General features: G+C 31.3%; 2 protein-coding genes and 1 long non-coding RNA gene across 11 annotated transcripts in view; 2 read left to right on the plus strand and 1 right to left on the minus strand.

Annotated features, from left to right (window-relative positions):
- The window catches only part of tutl (turtle), a 38,110-nt gene extending 29,359 nt beyond the window's left edge, over window positions 1-8,751 (plus strand). For all 6 annotated transcript variants that reach the window (XM_035094960.1, XM_035094965.1, XM_035094966.1 and 3 more), the window contains 7 exons: window positions 40-311; window positions 588-763; window positions 846-911; window positions 1,273-1,461; window positions 2,088-2,315; window positions 2,435-2,528; window positions 7,423-8,751. In XM_035094960.1, the coding sequence (XP_034950851.1) occupies window positions 40-311; window positions 588-763; window positions 846-911; window positions 1,273-1,461; window positions 2,088-2,315; window positions 2,435-2,528; window positions 7,423-8,623 (2,226 nt within the window). In that variant the 3' untranslated portion in view covers window positions 8,624-8,751. The remainder of the gene's footprint in view (window positions 1-39; window positions 312-587; window positions 764-845; window positions 912-1,272; window positions 1,462-2,087; window positions 2,316-2,434; window positions 2,529-7,422) is intronic.
- A 4,946-nt stretch (window positions 8,752-13,697) lies between these two features.
- The window catches only part of LOC118074073 (uncharacterized), a 37,448-nt gene continuing 28,907 nt past the window's right edge, over window positions 13,698-22,238 (minus strand). Inside the window, exons 2-4 of the long non-coding RNA XR_004691176.1 lie at window positions 15,371-15,787; window positions 15,094-15,295; window positions 13,698-14,864 (exon numbers count right to left, since the gene is read on the minus strand). This is a non-coding gene — a long non-coding RNA (uncharacterized lncRNA). The remainder of the gene's footprint in view (window positions 14,865-15,093; window positions 15,296-15,370; window positions 15,788-22,238) is intronic.
- bdl (borderless) lies at window positions 15,784-20,399 on the plus strand. Of its 4 annotated transcripts, none has more exons than XM_035094971.1 (12): window positions 15,784-16,145; window positions 16,318-16,445; window positions 16,840-17,092; window positions 17,519-17,685; window positions 17,766-17,910; window positions 17,994-18,268; window positions 18,677-18,811; window positions 19,134-19,396; window positions 19,462-19,643; window positions 19,709-19,753; window positions 19,848-20,024; window positions 20,105-20,399. In XM_035094971.1, the coding sequence occupies exons 1-12, from the start codon at window positions 16,073-16,075 to the stop codon at window positions 20,326-20,328; spliced, it is 2,067 nt and encodes a 688-aa protein (XP_034950862.1). In that variant the 5' UTR covers window positions 15,784-16,072; the 3' UTR covers window positions 20,329-20,399. The 4 variants fall into 4 exon arrangements, with proteins under 4 accessions (XP_034950862.1, XP_034950863.1, XP_034950864.1 ...); XM_035094972.1 differs by having other exon boundaries at window positions 19,137-19,396; window positions 20,105-20,398; XM_035094973.1 differs by having other exon boundaries at window positions 17,549-17,685; window positions 20,105-20,398.

Here is a 22,238-nt window from a genome sequence, read left to right on the forward strand (position 1 = left end):
AGTTTTTATCTTCATCATTAAATTTGACTGTTTTTCCAGGGTAATGGTGCTCCCTTGGAACGTAATCGAGCGAAAATTGTAGGGGGAAATCTTACAATAGAGGGACTTCGTCGGGGAGACTTTGGACATTATCAATGTGTTGCCTCGAATGAAGTTGCAACAATTGTGTCATCAACTCAATTAATTGTAGAAGGATCTCAGCCACATGCGCCTTACAATGTCACTGGAACTCCTTCACAGTTTTCGGTGACGCTTCATTGGCTTCCAGGTTATTCCGGTGGTCCTGATTACAAACAAGACTATACGATTTGGTGAGTTAATAGTACTTATCTTATCTACCACGATAATTATGTCAGATCAAATGATGTTGTTTAAAGATATCAGCATTAACAGGGGCTGAATAAATCTTACTCAGCATCTTTTTTGTTACAGACTTATTGACTTTACTCGACAATGAGTTTAATAAATATTTATTTTTATTATAAAAAAAAAAGTCAATGTTCTACTAGAGTTTTCCAATAATTAGAGATAAATTAAATTAATAATAAATTTTTTATTGCTTATTTAAATGAAAATTTGATTGACAGGTATCGTGAAGCTGGCACGCAAACTTGGAAAACTCCAATACCAGTTACTCCTTCCGGTAGTACATCAGTAACGATCAATAGTCTATCGCCTGGAACGCTTTATGAGTTTCAAGTAGTTGGGAAAAATGCAATCAGTGACAATATGACGAGTAAAATAACTGCGATAAGAACACTTGGTAAAAATATATAATTTATTAAATTGTTCAAAGATATGATTCTTGTTAGTTCAATTATTGATTTGTATTTATTTTCAATAAGATGTTGGGATTGCACCGCCAGCAACAACTCCAATAAATTCTGGAGGTATTACGTCAGATCAGAATGGTAAGAAAAATAATGATATAACTAAAAATAAGAAGTTTTCCAAAAGAAAACTCGAGATAATTGAATTGTCCAGCTGAGTAGTCAGCGATTCCAGATAACGGAGTCGTTCGTCCACTCAGTAGATCGTAAAATGCAAGGTAATACATATTCCAGCTGTCGCTGACGAAGGATATTGGTGTTGTTTAACTATTGTTATTACGAAAATAATTCTACTATTAGTCTCACAGAATATTGCTTCTAAAATAATATATAAGCGTGACAGTTGGAATTCTGTAAATGTTCTTCAATCTGTCTAATAATTATTAACATTAAGAAAATTATTCTTTAAATGATCTTCTAGTGAAACTTTATTCATTTACAGCTGGACCAAGGCCAGGACCTCCAAGAAATTTAACAATAACAGAAATCAGTAATGGGTTTCTTATTACTTGGCAACATCCTTTGGAGAAAAGTCATCTTGTTCAATACTACAATATCAAGTATAAAACTGATACTCATTGGAAGGATCTCAACAGAGGAAAAATTCGTCCTGAAGAAACTAGTTACTTAGGTAAATGATATTGTAAAATAACAGAACAAAAAAAGATTGGTAATTGTCTAGAATGTCATCCCACTCCCCTAAGGGGTTGAGATTGCTAGGGGTGGTAGGATGGGGTCTTCTGAATGGTGTCCATCCTTAATATCATGGCAATCATCCCTTAAAAAAATTGTTAACGATAAAAATCCAGCAAATACACACCTAAAAAATTAATATAAAATATATCCAAATGAACTTAATTATATTAAAAAAAATTCTGAATGACAATAAAATTGCTGCGTTATTAAAAACACACCCCCCTACTTAAAATAAATTTTTTTAAGGATGTACGCTGATAAATTTCAACAAGAATAGCTCTTAGAAACCCTCCTACGTCATCTCCTGCAACTTTAACCCCCTGCAGGGATGGAGTGACATTCTAGACATGTTCCGAAAGATATTTTAAAAGAAATAGTTTATTGAAAATGACAGGACCAATTCAAAGTTAAGGAAAATGACGTCTGATGTGTACTTAGTCTTAGTCATGAACTAATTTAAACAAATATATGTATCGATGGAGACATATAATTATTTAACAATTGATTATTAAAGTATTTAAAATCAATTTACTAATGGAATATAACTTGGTATTATTTTAGTGAAGAATTTGGTTGGTGGAAGAACCTATTACTTTAAGGTATTCGCTCATTCTGCAACAACACACAGTGAGACAGAGCAAGTTAAATTTCCAGTACCCGCGCGTGTAAAACACAAGGCCATCACTGCCGGAGTTGTAGGTGGTATACTTTTTTTCATCGTTGCGATTATTCTCAGCATATGTGCGGTTAAAATATGTAATAAACGGAAACGACGAAAACAAGAGAAAGGTAAAAATTTTATATTAAATATTAGATGAACTTCTTGGTGGTAGAGTTCAGCGATATTCATTTATTAAGGATGAGTTTCTTACATAAATAATTAATATATATTTTTTGTAAAATTATAGAACTGATTTCAGCGTATAATCTGGTAGCCTGCCGACCTACAGATGCCCGAAATGGGGCCGGCCAGGGGCCCCACGGAACAGTGCCTTTGAAAAAGTAAGTTTCACATTTCTTCACTCTATCTTTATCACTACTAAAATATAATAAGTTATCTTTACTCACGTCCCACTCTAGGAATCGTGAAATTATTTTTTTTTTATATTATCAATTGTTCATCGCATCTGTAATACATTGCTTATCTATCATCGTGAACTTCAACAATTGTTTGAAATAAATGATCATGTAATGTTATCTAACAATAATCAGAGCTCGTAAATGTAGTATTTATGTGATATAAGCTATTACAAATGCGATTTGAAAGGAATTTAATGAATTATAATCTAGGAATAGCAAGAATTAGCATCTAAGTCCCCGAGCAATAGGCCACCGAAGCACCACAGTAATAACGATACCTCTCACGATCAATTTATTAGAGTAAATTCAAAAAAACATGTATAAATATGAGTTATAATTATTTATACATGTGTATATATATATATCTAGTTCAGTCAATATACTATGAAAATTTGAAGTCCGTTGAAAATAAATCGATTGAGCTTGATTACCTTTTTTTTTAAAATAAAACATGTATTATAATAAATTCTATTCAATTAGCACTTTCTATTTTTTATTTTAAAAAGTAATGACATTTAATTAATACCAAGTTGTTTAATGCGTTTGGCATAGATGTAGCTTCCGATTAAAAAAAGAAAAACTTCAAAAAGTTTATTTGTTGATGAACTACAATCAATTGTTTAAAAAACAGTGGTACTTTTCACGTTAACAATTAAATATCTCGAGAACTATTAATTGTAGAAAGTTGAGACTGGTCTCATTTTTTTCCTCATAAAAATCTCTAGAAATTATAAATACCATGTTTTGATTTCCGATGCGTTGTCTTCAAGATATTTAATAAAATAAATGCGATTTCTTTCTAAACAAAAAACTAAAAATATGGTTATCAAGCTAGATCGATTAATATCCAAGGAACTTCAAATTTTCGCCCTTTTTTCGAAGCATTTTGACTGGACTATATATGTATTGGAGCAATAGATGAAAGGAGATAAAAAAAATGGATGTAGTGGATTGTTTCAATAATATTTTATCAGAAGACAAATGAAAATGGAAATGATTTTTATCTTCTGATTTTCATCTATGGAAAACAGTGAGCCTTAGATATGTATTTAGAAAGACCGGCAGGTTAAACCGCAGCAGCAGAGGTATTTTGGACGAGGTTGGAGTGCGACGCAGTAATATATTATTATAACACGGAAAACTACTCAACATAACGGACGAATTAATCCCTGCACTCGGTTCGATTATCACATTCCTCGTGCACGCAGGTCGTCCCTCGCTAACGTTTCAACACACAAGCACGCAATCACATAATTAACTGACATACTTATTAATATAAAATATAGACAATTTATCGTATAAAACAAATATTCAAGCGTAAATTATTATTTATACGGCATCCAAAAGTCCACAATACGACTGCAGTGATGCCTATTCTGGATTATTATTACGTTACAGAATATGTCATTATATATTTCGATTGTTGATCATTTTTTCATGACTAAAAAAATTCATTCATTCACTTATTTATCACTCTGAGAGATATTTTAATATCTAGAAAAATTTTTAAAATACTAATTGAATGATTTAATATTCAAATTAACTATTTTTTTCAATTAAAAGATATTTAAGTGAATTATTATTCCATACTGTGTTATTGAATTAGAATATTAATTAAAATTCTCTAAAATAAATATTCTCTCAGTGTGAATAAATGAAAATATAAACGTTTTTGATGTTTTTTTTTTTTTTTAAATCAAATGATTAATTAATTTAATTATTTTTTATTTAAATTATTTTGTAAAATTCATTAAAATAATAAATGATTATATGATTTTTGTCGTTCATCGATCTTGATGTCATCCATGTGCCTACATAATATCCAGAACGGGCTGGACGGTTCAGCCACTGCCAGGAATTTAATTATCCTTCGATCTGCGCTAGGTTAATTGAAGTTTAATGAATAAAAAAAAAAAAATAATAATAATATAAGATATAAAATATGCGCAAAGAAGGATAAGGAAAAGAATGAAAAGTAAATTAGTGAGAGGAACTGGGGTAATCGCTTTGGTGAAACAGTGAAGCTTTTTTGATTGACTCTCAAGTGTAAAATAATGGAAAATATTAGATTAAAAAGAAGGTGGAATATAGGAGGAAAAGTTAAGACATAAAATGTAAATTTGATGAGAGTATTGAAGTAACATGTAGATCAAACAAAAAAGGATATCACTGATCTCGTTGAATAGCTATTTAAATGATGTTCAACTACACCACGTGGTGTCCACCTTGTCCTCTGTATGTTCTGTAGGTCGACAAACTTAAACGCGTGCGGCGAGTCAGTATCGACGCTGACCCGTTGCAGCCCGTTGAACCCGCAACCACAACCTCTTCATCAACCACTTCCTACGCAAGTAACCCCCGTCACTGCCACCTCGGAGCAGGTCCACGAGGCTCCCCTGAATCGTGACCGTGACCACCATGCACTACATCTCGATAGTCGAGAATACGACAGCGTGTTTATCATAGAGAGGCGGAACAGTAAGCCTAATCTCCGCTAGCCAAACCAGTACCCAGACCAGTCACTGATCGACATGACTGATCGATCAAAAACGAAACGAAACGAACATTATAAAAAAAGAGACTACCGCTCCACTCTGCAATCTTACTACCTGCTAGGACCTACTAATCTACTACTACATCCAATACCTACTGTCTACTTAGGATGATTGTCATGAGTGTAGATGAGATGAGCAAAACAGTTCAGCAAACAGCTAGGACTCACTAGTTCTTCCAGTCAGTACCCTCTACCTTCGCTCGGCGGCCTAGGGAGTACATAGATCTTAGGAAAATCAGTGTGTGGTCGCTTTGATAACTATTTTTAACTCTTCATGTTTTCATTTCATCTTTTTCAATCAACTATTTTGCATCGTGCACTGAGGAAAAAATTTTATATCAATAAGTCATATTTTTTTCAAGTAATAAAATCAAAAATTTTAATTGTCGCAATGAAATATTTTTTTTTTAATTTACATGCTATTGTTTTTATAGATATAGTTCTGAAAATAATATATTACTTAACGAGGGAGGAAAGTGGTGTTTTACCGACCGTGTGTAAAGTTACGTTTTCTGTTCTATTAACAAAAATCATTGTAATTAATATATTTATCATTTTGAACGTTGAGTAACATTATTTTTTTGAATAGCAAAAATTTTTTTCTCAGTGTACATGTATATATATATAACCTTTCATATTTTTTCAACATTTATCTTTCTTTCTCATATCAGCTAAAACGCACGAAAATAATCATAGTTCGTGATAACTTTTATTTCTCCATTTTCATTCACGCGACCACATACGTTAATTATTTCAATGGATCATTTGAATTATTACAGATTTTAGTCTTCCTCTTTTTTATTCTTTTCAGTTTCTCAATTTTAGACGATCAATAAATATGAAATACACTCATACACCGCACAAAATAAAAGTAGGTACCCATTTCTCCTGTGCACAGCTGCTATTCGGATTTTCATCGTCGCTCTTTTATCGTTTGTTTGCACGGTACTATTCAGTGTATCGTCCTACTACTAGAATTCAATAATCGATATTATATTTACTTTTATCAATATCTATATATTTATTATTATATAATATTATCATTATTATCGCCGAGAGTAGCAGCCGTTTTGGCTTTTACACTATTATCTATTTTCTATTTATATCTATCTACTTTTACAAATGCTCAGCTGATTTTTTGCTGAATATACCCGTATTTAAATTTAAATATATCTTAAATAAAATAATAATTATAAATATATAATTTCGATTATCAGTATTTTTGCATGGTTTATTAACTACTTTTATCTATATTTGTTTTAATAATTCAAGTGATATTCGTTTTTTACTAAAAGAAAAATTATTATTTTTTTCGTGAAATATATCGTCGTTAATTCATGTCACTAATGTGGTTTATTGAAGCTTTTTTAATCATTAAATAATTCATAATCACAACCAAAACCCTCCCTTGAATCTGTAAATCAAATGTCATTATGTAAGAAGCATCATTACTGGACGTTCCATCAAATAATAACAGCACAGAGAAAATTTAGACACTGAAATACAAAATATCTAAAATATTGATCACATCTATTTGCTCCCTAATATCACCGCCTAGACAAGTAATATTGAATTATTTAGCGTTATATTTATATTTATTATTATTATTCTTCTTATTATTATCATTATTACCACATTATTTTTCTGTGAATGTAATCGTTGTGTTACAAACTTCTCTCTCCCCCATCTTTCCCTGCTGCGCCGGACCCGAAGGAGGAAAAAAGGTGACGAGATACGGAGCACCTAAGTCCACGATTGCTACCACGAAACAATAAAAAATAAATAAAAAAAAATATTGAATGATAAAAAAAAAAAAAATTGAATTAAAAAAAAAAAGTCAATTGAAAAATTTCCACTCACTCTTACCCACCTAATTTCCTATCACACCAATTCACGCCCAATTATGCACAGGAATGCGCATGCGCATGCTTCCTCGCCTGCACCTGTATCCTTGATTATTATCAATTATTAAAGTTGATTGTTTTATTTATATTGTTGTTATTAACGTGGTCGTTGCACGTATATTTTTAAACGACTTAGCGAATCTTGAAATGAAAATCACAAATGCACATTATTCTAAATTTATTCTATTTATATTAAAGATACTGCAATCAAATACTCTTACTTTAAGATATAAAAACACTTTGAGTTTAAGTCTAAAAAATACTGATAAAAAAGGAGACTAAGATTTTTATTGAGGAATCGCTAAATCGTTAAAAGCTTACAATTTCAGTTACTAATGTGATTTTTATCTATCTGTAGAGTTAGAAAAAGCCGAGTACCAGGTCTAAGTCTTCTGCGAGAGATACTGAATCCAGACACCCCGGATTCATGCCGGGGTCGTCCACTTGGTAAAATCTCACGAGCAGCTGATGGACGCTTTGTGATAGCGGACTCAGTACTGAGTTCAGCCAACAATAGTATCCTGGATGCATCAAGTAGTGATGATGGTGGTTTTTTACCAAAGAAGAGTCGACTTAAATCATCCTGGCGACGCCCACTTGTTGGAACCAGTCAAATGAGTTTGAGATCTGATGGAAGTGGTGTTTCTGTATCAATGCCACCAGCTGCTTATCTTGGAATTACTAATCCTCTAATGAGACAGCCTACGATATGTACCATAACTTCACCAGCCTTCTTTGCGAGTTCACCGAGTGGCGTTCAAGTTCCATGGAGTCCAACGGTATATTTAAGTGATTTAAGTTCTGTTCGACAACCATCATCAATCGAGAGATCCTATCCAACACCACCAGGCTATCACCAACAGTTGCGACATCTTCATCAACGTTACAGCCAAGAGCTGCCATCATTAAAGGCTATTCATGCTGAATCCCAGCGATTTGTACCAGTTCATCCTCTTGCTACTTCATCACCACCTCAACCTACTGGGAGACCTCGTGCTAGATTACCACCAAGGCACGCAAGGCATGCTCGATCTGCTCCAGAGCTTGCAGCATCACCTGATCTTCATGAAACATCACCAGAAAGTCGATCAAGTAGCTCTGGTTTCGGTAGCAAAAATACTTCTCAGCAAAATCAAAGTTCTCGTAGTGGAAGCACTGTGACAGAATGGAGACCACCACCTTATAGACCACCACCTCCTCCACTTCTTGGACGTTGGCTGGAACTCCAAGATCAACCAGTAAAAATATCTCATCATGCTCACACTGCTGTTGATGTTGGTAGCGTTGATGGCCACTACGAATTTGATCCTGTATCGTGTACTCCCACACCTACTTCCGCATCAACACCTACGAGAGAAGAGCGACCGCCTGTTCATCATATTCACACAATGCAATTACCCCACATACATCAAGTCCATACAACAACGTATCATCAACCTTCGCGTTATTCACGAGATAGTATTGAGGCTAGAGTGCAAGCAATGAAGGCTGAGTTTCATCAATTTCGACAAAGACAAGCCAGACGAAGGCAAAGTGAACATTTGGAAAGTGCATGCTGATGATGTATTGATTGTGTAGAGTAGGTACTGGATTAGATAAAGAGGACCAATGTAAAATTGTCATTCTGATACATAAAGTATTAACAAGAATGCAAGAAAAAAAGTGCAGTTTTAACATTATCTACTAATATTCTTCAATCATCTCAGTAGTACTATAGAGCGGTTTCTCTATAAAAATTATTAAAGAATATATATTTAAAGTTCGATTCGACTCAATTAGCGAATCATCGGCAATAAAATAAAGAATAATGATATTAAAGAACAATTAATAAACCAAGTTGGTTGGTAATAAACATCATATCTTGCATTTTCACTATACCAATTCGTTTCCAATCGTTCGTGGAGACTTCGAATGTCGATGAAATCGATAATTATCTTGAAATGTAGAGTGATAGGTAAAAAAAAATGAAATTATTTAGTAATCCCTTTATATAACAAAAAAAAAATTATATAAATAAATAAATGAAAGTGTGCGAAGTGTTTTCGACGGCTCAACGTTAACATTTCGACACATTTAGGGATGTTAATGGCACAAACATACGCCAAAGAAAATTATAAACACGTGCTGTATACCTTTTATCGATGAAGCAACGTTAACCTAATCAATATTGTAAGTAATTAATTGATAATGAAGCAAAAAAAAAATTTTAAAAGTAATTAACTGAAGAGCAATGGACTCGAAACGTGATATTAGGCCGAAGCTTGCCTGAAGATTGCTTAAGGACACACTCGTACTGCACTGCCTATTTAGGGTTTCACTAGTAACCCAACATATTATCGGCACAATAATTTTTCTTAAGCAACGTAAACGAGAATTATTAAAAATAATGTGTTTGAAATAAAAAATAAAAAAATAGAGTGGTTGGCCCTCTCGCATTAATCACATCAAACGATCAAACATATATCCCTGGTATATTATAATAATTATTATTTAATTATTTAAATAATAAAAATCAATAAAATAATTCGAGTTACTCGATTTCTTAACATCAATAAAAATTTTTGAGAAATTTTACACTCAGATCGTTTGATTAACGTTAATAATTTTTAAGTAAACAACTTTGTTGTTGCATCAAATGATCTATTAGTCTAGTATCCGTGTGATTTTCAGATGCATTAATTACAGAATAAGAATAAAAAATTTTTGAAACGCAATTTGCAAAACTTTGACATTCGATAAACAATAGTAATAATTGTTTCCGAGTAATAAAAATTTGCACAAATGCTCTTGTCATTGACCACTACAAGAATTCGCGATCAACAAATTTTTATTCTTATCCTTTAATTAATGCATCTAAAAATAAGGCTTAAAATTAATGGCTACTAGACTATTTCGAATCTTGTTGAATTAAAGCTTTCACATAATTGGGTGTAATAAGAAAAACAGAGCTAAGAATTAGGACTACGCATGCGCATAAGCCAATTCTTTTGCATTATAACGCTTCTGCGCATGCGTAGTCCTAATTATTAGCTCTGTTTTTCTTATTCATCCAATTGTGTGGAGACCATTAAGATCCATGCAACATCGAGTAACTCGTAAGACTAATACGTCCAGGTGATTATATTGTTAGTAAGACCAACTTAATAATTGATGGCTAACCTATTTATAAATAAAAGCTGTGTAATTTTTAAGCGATTCGCACTATTACACGCGGATTTACACAGTAATACTTTAATATCCCACCTAATTCTCACCAAACGCATTGTAACAAATCATCACATGAGTCGGGGATTGAATATCAACCTTAATTATGCCACATTTATAAATTTTATTTTTAAATCCTTGTAAATTAGAACATACTTAACATTATACATATGAATTATAGGAAAAATGTGTGTGCTTTGAACTGTGAAATATTGTGTTGCGAAAATTTATGTGAGAAATTATATAAAATGTAAAAAAAATTGAATGCAATTGATTTTATTTTTTAATAATTCGTGCTTTTGTAATTTTAATTGATAATGATGATGATAATTATACTAAGTTATAATAATATTAAATACTTCTATCCCCGACTCTTCAGACATTTTACTTTTTTTATAGTACAAACACTTATTTATATACATATGCATAAAATATATACATAAATAAATGGATAATAAAGTTATATAAATAAAATTAATAATTGATAAAATGGTTAGTAAAGGCTCTACTCACGATTCAACTATACTTTCGACGAGAATAATTAATAATTTTTAATGTCGAAAAAAGCTGTATTAAATAAACGCTGGAGGAGGAGAATGAGAGAAAAGTGAACAAGTGAGAGTGTGAAAAAATTAATAAATAATATTAATACGAATGAATATGTGTACACAAAAGAAGTGAAGGTGACACAAAGAGTACCAATATTCTAAAGTAATTCTAATAACTGAATTAATAATTTGATAATTAATTAATATTGTAAATCGTAATAATATAGTATGTAGTGTATTAATCAACGAGACGACGAAGGCAGGAGAGACATGGAGATGTGTTTTTAATATGAACGTCGACTTTTAGTTGACCATTGCCGTTGTATCATATTACTTGATAATTATTATTAATTGAAAAAGAAAAAAAGATAAAAAAAAAAAAACAAACAGAAACAAAATGATATGAGTTAAGGCTGGGCTGTAGCCAAATTTCCTCTAGAAAATTCTTGGCAAAAGTTATTGGCAGATTGTCGAAAATGGATGTTCGGTTCCAATTCAGGTGGAAAACGCAAATATTCATTGATGTAATTGATTTATATTAGTTAAAAAAAAAAAAAAGAAAATAAACATGAACTCTTAGAAGTCTAAGGTGTCATGGCGGATGCACTTGTCATCAGCTGACCAGTGGAAAATGATTTATTATGCAATAACTACTGTACTTGCACTATAAAACGTTGTTTTCCACCCTCTATGCCACATTTTTGTACATGTATAAACAACTTTTACGTGATAAAAACAAATCAACAATTCAAAAATTGCCAAAAACAATTTGAGGTGATTTGAGGTTACTACAGCCCAGCCTTAATGATAATATATTAAATATTCGCTCCAGTCTGCATGGTCCTGATTGTTTGCAAAAGTTTAGACGAGTTTTTAAAATAAAATAAAAAATTTCAATTAATAAAATGTCTATATAAATAATTATCAACTCGTTGATTAGATTAATTTTAACAAAATTATTACGAGTGAGATTAATTTGGTATTTTGCAGACTTTCAGGACCACAATGACAAAAAAAAAAATGAAGAGATGATATAAAAACCCAGCGACGACAATTTATGTCAAAGTAAAATAAAGAAAAAAAGAGAGAGAAAGAGACAGAGATTAATTTAGGACAAGGTATTATGATGAAGTGACGGTTAAATCGCCTCCGTAAAAACCGTCGTTTTTACACGTCGTTGTCCCATCTATGTAGACGAGTGATAGTTTAAGTAAAAGTGTAGATATATCATAGATACAACGATCTCAAGAGGACACACGTGGATCGCTAAATAAGAATTTTTCGTCATACCCGCACGGAAAGTTCACTTTTCCATTGGAGAGGGGTTGAACTTTCCACGCAGGTATGACGAAAAATCATATTCAGCCCTAGAGAAGACAATTAGACTAGCTTAAACCACGTGTTTACTACCCTCGCCTTCGGCTCGGGTTGTAATTTTACACGTGGTTTGAGCTAGACTACTTTCCCTCCCTAGGTGTGAAATGTACTATTTTCACCACCGTGTCAAGCGTATGCGCTTTTAAATGGGGCGGTTGTGCGCTCAAAAAAAATTGCACGATACAAAAAAAAAAAAAAATAATATTATGGTTGAATCGTGAATCTGTTGTAAACGATTTTTCAACATCATTTTCCAATTTCGAATATCCTCTTTAAAATTTTCATTATCATAGTGACATCTATTTTGTAAATACGTTTTATTGTTAATTCAGTGTCAATTTTGCAATTTATTTAGTTTATTTATATATTAGTCTTATTATTAATATTATTTTGATAATTATTATTATTATATTTATTATTGTTAATGCTCATATTTCGTGCATTGATGACCCACCTACTTCCGTACCTGAAAGCCATTTGGTGTCGTCCTTGAGAGATCCGCGCAAATTTAATTATATTACTATTAAAATTATTTTCATTATTCTTTTATTTTTATCTGTTTACATAATACCTGATCAATACTCGAAAAAAAATAAATAAATCTTATGGCTGTCGGGTACAGATCCACTGGCCTTGTAACCGGAAGCGCGATGTTACTCATATTAATTATTATTATTATTATTATCATTATCTTTACTTATTATTAAATATATAGTACAATTTTTTATTTCGTAATTGTATCATTTAATACTTTAACACTAACGATATATATTAATAGTCTTGAAAACAAAATTTCTTCGAGTTGCATCAATGCTGTACAATTTTTTAAAATTTTTTTCTCTTTATATATAAATTAGTAAATGAATAGTTCTATTCTAATTAAATGAAAAAAAAAAATTCTCTTTTATGCTTATAAATAATGCTTGTATCTGCCACAATTTTGATTATTTTATTTCCTTAATCATATTTTAATATTTAAAATGATAATCTAAAAAATCAGTATTCCAAAGTTTCATGTACTTTTTTCATGACCCAGGAATACTCCGTGACGTACTAAACAATATTAGGACAAATTGTAGACAATTTATTATTAAATAAAATTGATAATAAGATGAAAATTTTTGATTGTCACAATCAATCACTATAATAATGATAAAAATAAAAAAATAACTCCAACAGTGTATCCATTAACTAATAATGAGAGTTGGTGTAATTTCCATGATTTGATGCACAGCTTGATGCATACGAAACACACGAGCTGTTTTACCACTTCTAATCATTACAATTGCCTTTATTAACGTGTTATCTATTTGAAAAATAAGAGCAACAGTGAATAAAAAAATATTACACTGAGAAAAAAAATTTCAGTTTAATCAATAAAAAGAATTTGAAGTATTCGTGATTAAATATTTTATTCAATTTAACAAAGTTTTGTTTGAAAAACGTACTTTGATATTTAATTCATGATTATGAGTTTATTTAATTATTTATTTATATCCAGGTATTATTAATTATTAATATATTATATTATAACAATAAATAATATAATAAATTAATAAAAAAAACATCAAGTATAAAATAAATATTTAAATAGAAGTGGCATTAGATTAACTCTAGCTAATTTCAGTAGCAGAGCCTGCAAACATTTATTTGTCTTTCCACAAGCCTATGCCCTCAAAGTTTCATTTTTTATTCTTTTTCTAATCATTGTCAACCCTAACTGCTTCGCTACATGTACCCAGTTTTAAATACTTTCCTACTCTCTACCTTTCTCATTCTCATACTGTCCAAATTTTTAGTGCACTCGATTTCTTTACCCAAAATAATGTCATGCCAATATAAGCCTCTTCTGAAGCTTTAGTTGCTTTAATTAAAAAGAAAAAATTAATTTTGAGAAAATTCTTACTTTCTCAGCCACCATGGATCTCAAAGAAAAAAGATCAATTCAACGAAACAACATTCAGATAATAAATTGAAAAAAATATTACTTGTTCACAGTGAATTTTTTTCTCAGTGTACAGCATAGACGAACATATATATATTGTAGAGTCACTTCTGTGAGATACGTCTGTCTGAATCATATGAGGAACATATCTATACGTTCCTCAATAAAATAATTATTTCTTTTTTACTTTGTCATTTATAATAAAAACACGTCGTTATCTCAGCAGACGTGTTATTTAATCATTTAATTTTCCTCAGAAACGCGTGACCACACAGTATCAAGGTCTAGCAGAGTGGTTGCAGCCAAACTCGATAGCCTCGATCTACTTCTCGAATTATTGTTCAAAATATCCAATTATTTATTTATCATTACAAGTCTACCCAAGCTCTAAATATCATTTTAACTATTAACCATTCATATTATTCATGAGAAGCAACACTCAAGAAAAGATCCAAATAAAAATAACTTTTCCATAATTCGTAATTGTTTCCAATTTACAAGATCAAGGGTTTGAATAAAAAAAGAGCATTCCCTCTTTTATAATCAAATTAAATAATATAACATGGGCTGTGATAAATGATTTATTTCCAGTGTCCCAAGCACGTTCAATCCTGGTTCGTGATCCAAGCGAATGGATCTATTATCTCAACAGCGTGACAAGGCTGTGGGCTGTGGGCAGTCTGCTCTAATACAGCAAGGGACGGATGTGACGTAATTTGAGGTCACCTACGTAAATACTGCAGTGTTAACATTACATTAAAACGTAGAGAAATATAAAAAAATATTTGGTCATTTGCTCTCATTACTAACTCTGATTTCACTTGTTGGTTTCTTATTTTGCTATCTATATTATTTTCCTACATGTGCTTTTTATCATTACCTCATCCCACTTACTTTCAAGACATGTAAACATCAATAATACATATATAATTATTTTTAAAATTACTTTACTTACTTGATGTATCGATGTACTCCACACATCTGCTCATCTATTTAAGAATTCTCATCATCATCATCATGGAAATCACTGCGACTTTTTCTAATAAAATTTTTTATCAAATTATAAACTGATGCTTTTATTGTTCATTGATATTCTCTGTTATCCTTTTACTCGTAGAGAAAAAAAAACGAATCCAAGAATTCCAGTCTCGTTACATCTAGAATGATAAAATAAATTCATAGCTAAATGGTTAGATAAAATTTTTATTACAAGTTATTAAAAGTTGAAGTACCTATGAGGTTTTTTTATTTCCATAAAATGAAAAAGGTATGTTAGAAATCAGCATTAACTGCATCGTAGAAGAATTTGAATAGAAATGTGAATAGCTGCATCACAAAAGATTGAGGTGATAGAGAGGATCAAAGCTACGGAATTTAAAAAAAAACACACCTGGCCACCGCGCCCTAATATAAAGGCACGTCAAATCCTCTACTGATTACAACAATATACTTGGTCAGGCCTATAAATGTAGAATTAATCCCCCACTCTATTCTTGGTTTGTATCCGCTTTACAAGAGCAAGCAAGCTCTGTCAATTACATGGTTATCTCCTGTGCTTCTCCATCGCTGTAACACTGAACATCAACTTGGTCTATTTCTCAATCATTACTTGGTCTTTGTTATTTCTATTGACAGTGCAATTGATTTTCCTGTAACAATTCAAAGATAAAATTTCTATTAACATGAGCTGTATTTAATATCATTAATTAGCATTAATTGATATTCAAACAATTTTTGTTGATAAAGAAAAAAAGGAAACGATTAAAATGATGGTTTAAATGATGACAATTGACGAGGGTGGAAAAGATTGATGAGTGAAGGTGAAGGTGACAAATGTGCTCGACTCATGTGATACTCGTGGTGCCGCAGTTACATTATTCTTCGATCTTTATCATCATTGTAACTAAACAAGTTCATCATAGTTGATCATCATAATGGCATTTAAAATGTTTGTGAACACCAATCAATGGATTCGTGGATTTTTTATTTTTTCATTGTGCTGTGCAGGTAACAGTATTGATATGGTATTGCTAAAAATTCCTCTTTGGTGATTGATAAGGAAATAAAAAAGATCTCTAGCTATTGATGAAATCTAGAGTTTCATAGTATTTGATTAAGTCTTCAATTATTCTTTTAAAAATTCAATAAATGTGAAAATTAATTTTGTCTCTCGCACTAGGATATGGGATGGTGTTAGAGGATGCAAACAACTTTACAGCAGCTGTTGGGGATTATGTAGTTTTCAACTGTCATCTTAATTTTCCTCACGAAATGCCAATTGCTTACATTTTGCATTGGAACCGGGAAGTAAGTTTAAAACTCTGATCACTCGAATAGAATAAATCATTAATTGACTATTTAGTGTAGATTTAAAATTATTACCGGAACTAAATACTATGCTTTGGCTAATCTGCATGTGCGACGTAGCTGATAGCATTCGTACGTGATCAAGTTTAACGTTGATGGTGCAACAAGCATACATCAACGATTCGAAACTCATTACTCTCATATTTGATTTATGTCGTAGGCGAATCAGGGAATTGTCTAGAATATTAAATCTACTAACAAACACTTCTGCTAGTCAAGTAAAATCTGCTTAATAAATTAGATGATATACAGAGTCGCCGGATGAACTAAATCTCAAGTCGGATGAGGACACGAAGAGTTTAACTCACGATAATTGATGCGTCTAACGTTACAGGGTCGAACAGTGTTTTCATACTATGAAGTTCCGGGTAATGAACAGGCCAATAGTATTCTCTCGATTGCTGAAGATTATGCTGGTCGCATCCACTTGCTTGAGGGTCGATCAAATCAGGAATACGGACAGGGAAGTATCAACTTGACCAACATCAGGGAGAGTGATCAGGGTTGGTACGAGTGCAAGGTCATATTCCCAGATAGGTCACCGAGTTCTAGAAATAATGGCACGTGGTTTTATCTCAGTATTGAAGGTGAGATTACGTATGCAATCAATTTATCCTCATTTAATATGCTCGTCACCCACCAACTCTGAAACATAATTGACTGTTTTAATTATCATTAATTTATTGTTTACCTTCAATGAAATACAATAATTCTGTATGTTCATCAAGAGGATTTAATTCTTCAATCATGTTTTTCTAACTCCAAATGAACTAATGAAATGAATCCACTGATGATGATAATGATGATGAATTATTAATATGGTATTCAGTATGTAAGCATGACATTAAAAATTCCTGACAATAGCATGAGTTTGTAAGAAAAGTTATTATGGTTGATCAGTAGTTGATTGTAAAACTAATTAGAATAATTCTATGATGATGGTAAATTTGAGTGAGTTAAGTAGCTCGTTACTAACCGGAAATAGGACAGACTTGTTAAATCGTTCAACACAGGTTCGTCGACGTCGACGGACGGTGTTTCAGGTGAGAATTTACTTGCTGTACCACCAGTCAATAAAACGGTTATGGAAGGAGATGTTGTTGAATTTGATTGTGTTACCAAAGATCCTAATATGATTATCACTTGGTTGCGTGATAATATAGAGATCGCAGAAATAGAGGTAATGATTTCATGAATCTGATTTATTGGAATAGATAAAAGAAGCTAAATGTATAACATGTTTAATATGACACTAATCAGGATCTCAGAGATCGAGTTATCATTGATGATAATGGAACTTTAACAATCAAACCAGCAGCAATTGGTGATTTAGGAGAATACACTTGTGTCGTAACTGACATTGTTGGAGACCAACAGTCAGCATCAGCTTTTCTTAACGTCCAATGTAATTTACAATTTTTATTTACCATTCCTTTTGTGAAATTAATTATTAAAACATTATTCTATTTTATACTGATGACATTGTAGACAAGGCAAAGGTCATTTATGCACCAAGAGAAGTATTTTTACCTTATGGAAAACCAGCTCTATTAGATTGTCATTTTAGAGCGAATCCCCCTCTGACAAACCTACGCTGGGAGAAGGATGGATTTTTATTCGACCCATACAATGTTCCTGGTGTATTTTACCGTAGAAATGGATCACTATACTTTAGTAAAGTTGATGAAACTCATTCTGGAAGTTACAGTTGTACTCCATACAATGAACTTGGTACAGAAGGTCCAAGCCCATCAATCTCTGTAGTAAGATATAAAAATAAAAATAACTCAACTACTTATAAATGCTAATGATTGCACGTGCGGTTATTTGCCTTATAAAGAATTCACTTATAAAAGCTATTCAAATGATATTTTTGGACATAATAATCATATTCAATTGCTTTTATTATCAATTATTTATGTAAGCTTACTGCCTTATTTTTATCCACAATAATTCAATCGAGTTCTAATTTTTTAATGAGTATCTTTTATTCATTTAAAAATGGATCTGTACCCTAATGATGAACTTCCTATTTATTGAAAAATAGAATTAATATGCGTTCAAATATTTTCAAACCTAAAAATATATTACAAATTTTAAAAATCGATTCTATTATAAAAAGTTCCTAATGGAAAGTTAATAATTAATAAAAATTATTCTCATCACTTTAGGTAGTTCAAAGACCACCAGTATTTACAGTAACACCACAACGTTTATATATGAGAAAACTTGGGGAAAGTTTGGAAATTCCTTGTGATGCTAGAGATGGTGATCAATCGCAACCACCAACTATCGTCTGGTTTAAAGTATGTTTCCCGTTCAATATAAATTTTTCCGTACATTAACAAGTTTTCCGGTTTAGTTGTTCTTTCATTTATGCTTGTAGTGTATCTAGTTTAAATTTGCAACTTGCTTTCTATCTTGAATCAACTTGAATTCTATTGTATTATAAATAAAATAAATAATTTTCACGATTTCAAGGTGAATTATTTGGTTTAAAAAATAGTAAATAAATTAGTATAGCGATAGTTATTAACTTATCATGGGGTTATTAATAAACTAACATTAAGATGTCAAAAAAAAAATATTTATTAACTGGGGGAAAGTACTAACACAACCTTCGGTCAGAAGGATGGCTCACCACTCTCGCAGGATCGGGCTATTCTCCATGGTGGAAATCTAACTATTGAAAGGATACAAGAACAAGATCGTGGACTTTATCAATGTGCAGCAAGCAACGAAGCTGCTACTGTGGTTGCTGATGCTGAACTTATGGTACTCAATGTTCCACCTCGAGCTCCCTACAACTTGAATGCTAACAGTAGTCATACTGCTGTCACATTGACATGGGTTCCTGGCTATGTCAGACCGAAAATGGAATATGCTGTCTGGTGAGATAAATGTTTATATTTTTTACTATGTTATATCTAATAAAAAATGTGATTTATTTTATTAGGTACCGACCCACTGATACCACAGAATGGAAAACAATGAAAATTCCATCCAAAAAAATCACTGAAGCAACTGTTCTTAATCTTGTTCCTGGCAGGGAATATGAATTCATGGTTTTGAGTCAAGATAAACATGGTGATGGAATGTTCAGCAAGTCTATTAAAGTCCTAACGCAACCAAAATCCGGTAAATATGATTTGTTAATTGAAATTAATTTTAAAAATGCTAATAAATATTATCAAACTTTCTAGGAACTGTCAATCTCAATTCTGCTTCAGAATTCAGAAGCTCTCAAGGTATCAATCAACTTTAAATTTTTCTTTGCATTACTATATGTTGTAAGAACATTTGCTGATCAATATTTTATTTTATTTCTTATTTAAAAATTAGAAAGTATCGAACCTCCTCAAGATGTCAAGGTGCAGCCAACTGCAGAAGGATATTTAGTAACTTGGGAACCACCTGCAAACGTCAAAGATATCAAGATTTATATTGTAAGATGGTTTCGAGGTTCAACAGAGAAACATTTACATGGTAGAGCAGAGACCACTGATACATACTATTTAGGTACACATTTATCTCTGATTAAATTTGAAGAATAAATGAGTTGATAAGATGTAGTACTTACAAGCCAATGTATTTTGCAGTCAAGAGTTTAGAGGAAGAAAGCAGCTATATTTTTGAAGTTTCTGCAGTGTCACATTCAGACGATGTAGCAACAAGTGAACAATTTATCCTCGAAGTACCAGCGTATCGAAGGAATAGAGCCATTTCAATGGGAGTTGTTGCTGGAATAGGATTCCTAGCAGCTGCATTAGCTGCAGTCTGGTGGATAAGAAAAAGATTTTGTCAACCTTCAATAAATAAATAAGAACTTGAGTTTTCTATTTGTTAAGATATACATAATATGGAAAGTGGGTATTTAAATAGAATTGTTCAATTTATAACAAAAAGTTTATATAAATTGAATTTCAATTGAAAATACCTATTTGTTTGTATTGATAATGTTTGCGAAAAAACTCAACAACTCTGATGTGTTCGTTATTACTTTTAATGGAAATTTCTTTATGCATTATGCTTAATTAAACTCACAAACCAAATTTATTAATTAAAATTTGGCTGTATAATGAGAGAAAAATAATAAACACGTAATTAATATCATGTTTGGGTTAAGTTATTCTAAATATACATTGAGAAAAAAATTTTGATGCACAAAAAAATGTTATAAATTTAATCATTAAAAAGAATTTAAAGTATTCACGATTGAGCATTTTATTGAATTTCACGAAGTTTGGTTTGAAAGAAGTATTCTAATATTTAGTTCATTACCTACCCTCTATCTTTGTCATTCTCATATTGTCTCAATTTTTCGTACACTCGATTTCTTTGTTCAATAATGTCATACCAATATAAGCCTCTTCTGAAGCTTCAGCTGCTTTAATTAAAAAAATTAATTAATTCTGAGAAAATTCTTGCTTTTTGAGACACCATGGATCTTGAAAATGATCAACCCAATGAAGCATTCAAATCTAACCAATACTCAGATAATTATATTCCAAAAAAATATTCTATTTTGACTATTTAAAATTTTGATTTTATTAGTTAAACAAAATATTACTTGTCCACAGCAAATTTTTTCTCAGTATATAATAATATAAAAAATGCTTTAAAGTAATACGTAATCATTAAGCCAATTATTTTCAATCAAATGAAATTGTATTTTATTCGAAAAAATTTTTCTCTCATTATATTTTATTGCACATGCATGTAGCTGAAAAAACACTTTTATCTGTTACCATATGAATTTTTTCATGTAAATAAATTTAATTATTTACAGTTAAAATATTTAAATATATTTTTTTTTTAATCAAAATCAACAACTATTTACCCAGAATAATAAGTAATACCTTGAAATCGATTTGCTCATGTCTACTGCAACCAAATGATGAAACTTGGAGCGTTCTTGCAAAGTCAAAGAATATAGTTTTTGATAGGCTTCCCAAGTACTAAGTAATCCTTGGTGAAAAAGATAGAATTACCATTTTGTAAGTAGATCGTTGGTATTTATTGCCAACAGTCACTCAATCTCGTGTCTCTATTTTGACCATTGTGATAGTGATCTTCATCTTTGAAAATTCAGGTTCCAAAGAGTTCTCTTCTTCATCATAAAAAACTGCATTTCTCTCTTCCAACTGTCATTCATTCTTCCACTTGATTTAAAAATGTGTATTCAAGGCTGTCTTATTCTTCAGAACCATACCCAGTCATCTCTTTAATTCATTGTAAGTTGTTGCTTTTCAAGCCCCTATTGCTTCGTCTAAAATTATTAATACGCCAATTAAACCGCCAACGCAGTAGCTCCAGACAATTTTATCTTTTGTACAAGAATTTTTGGACAAATTAATTTGATTTAAAATCATAAAAAAATAAATTTTACTTTCAAATACCTTTTTTCAATCATATTACGCATTATTTACTTCAATAATATATGGTTATGAATTCATCAAACAATGAAAAAAATTTTTTATAGACATAACCTAACCATAACCCTAAATTTTTTTCCAATAAAATCTGTTTATAGATGAAGGCAAATAATGTAAAGGAAGTTTTATAACTGGAATTAATCTAAACCATGTAGTTTATGCGACATTATAATAATGAGTTCGTTGGGCTTTACTTCAGTAGGAAGTAACAAAGCATATGCTTTCATTGATGTTGTGATGCATAAAAGGGAGGGAGACTTTCACTACTTTATCCGCTGAGTTTGAAAGACTCATTACT

The sequence above is a fragment of the Chelonus insularis genome, unplaced genomic scaffold (genome assembly GCF_013357705.1).
Source record: "Chelonus insularis isolate UGA/USDA-ARS -01 unplaced genomic scaffold, ASM1335770v1 contig_131_pilon, whole genome shotgun sequence".
In the NCBI taxonomy this organism is placed as follows: Eukaryota; Metazoa; Arthropoda; class Insecta; order Hymenoptera; family Braconidae; genus Chelonus; species Chelonus insularis.

Coding starts and splice junctions, on each gene's coding strand:
- bdl (XM_035094971.1), top strand. CDS start 16,073: ATGGCATTTAAAATGTTTGTGAACACCAATCAATGGATTCGTGGATTT. Junction 17,093..17,518: donor GTTTTATCTCAGTATTGAAG/GTGAGATTACGT, acceptor CGTTCAACACAG/GTTCGTCGACGTCGACGGAC. Junction 19,644..19,708: donor CCTAACGCAACCAAAATCCG/GTAAATATGATT, acceptor CAAACTTTCTAG/GAACTGTCAATCTCAATTCT.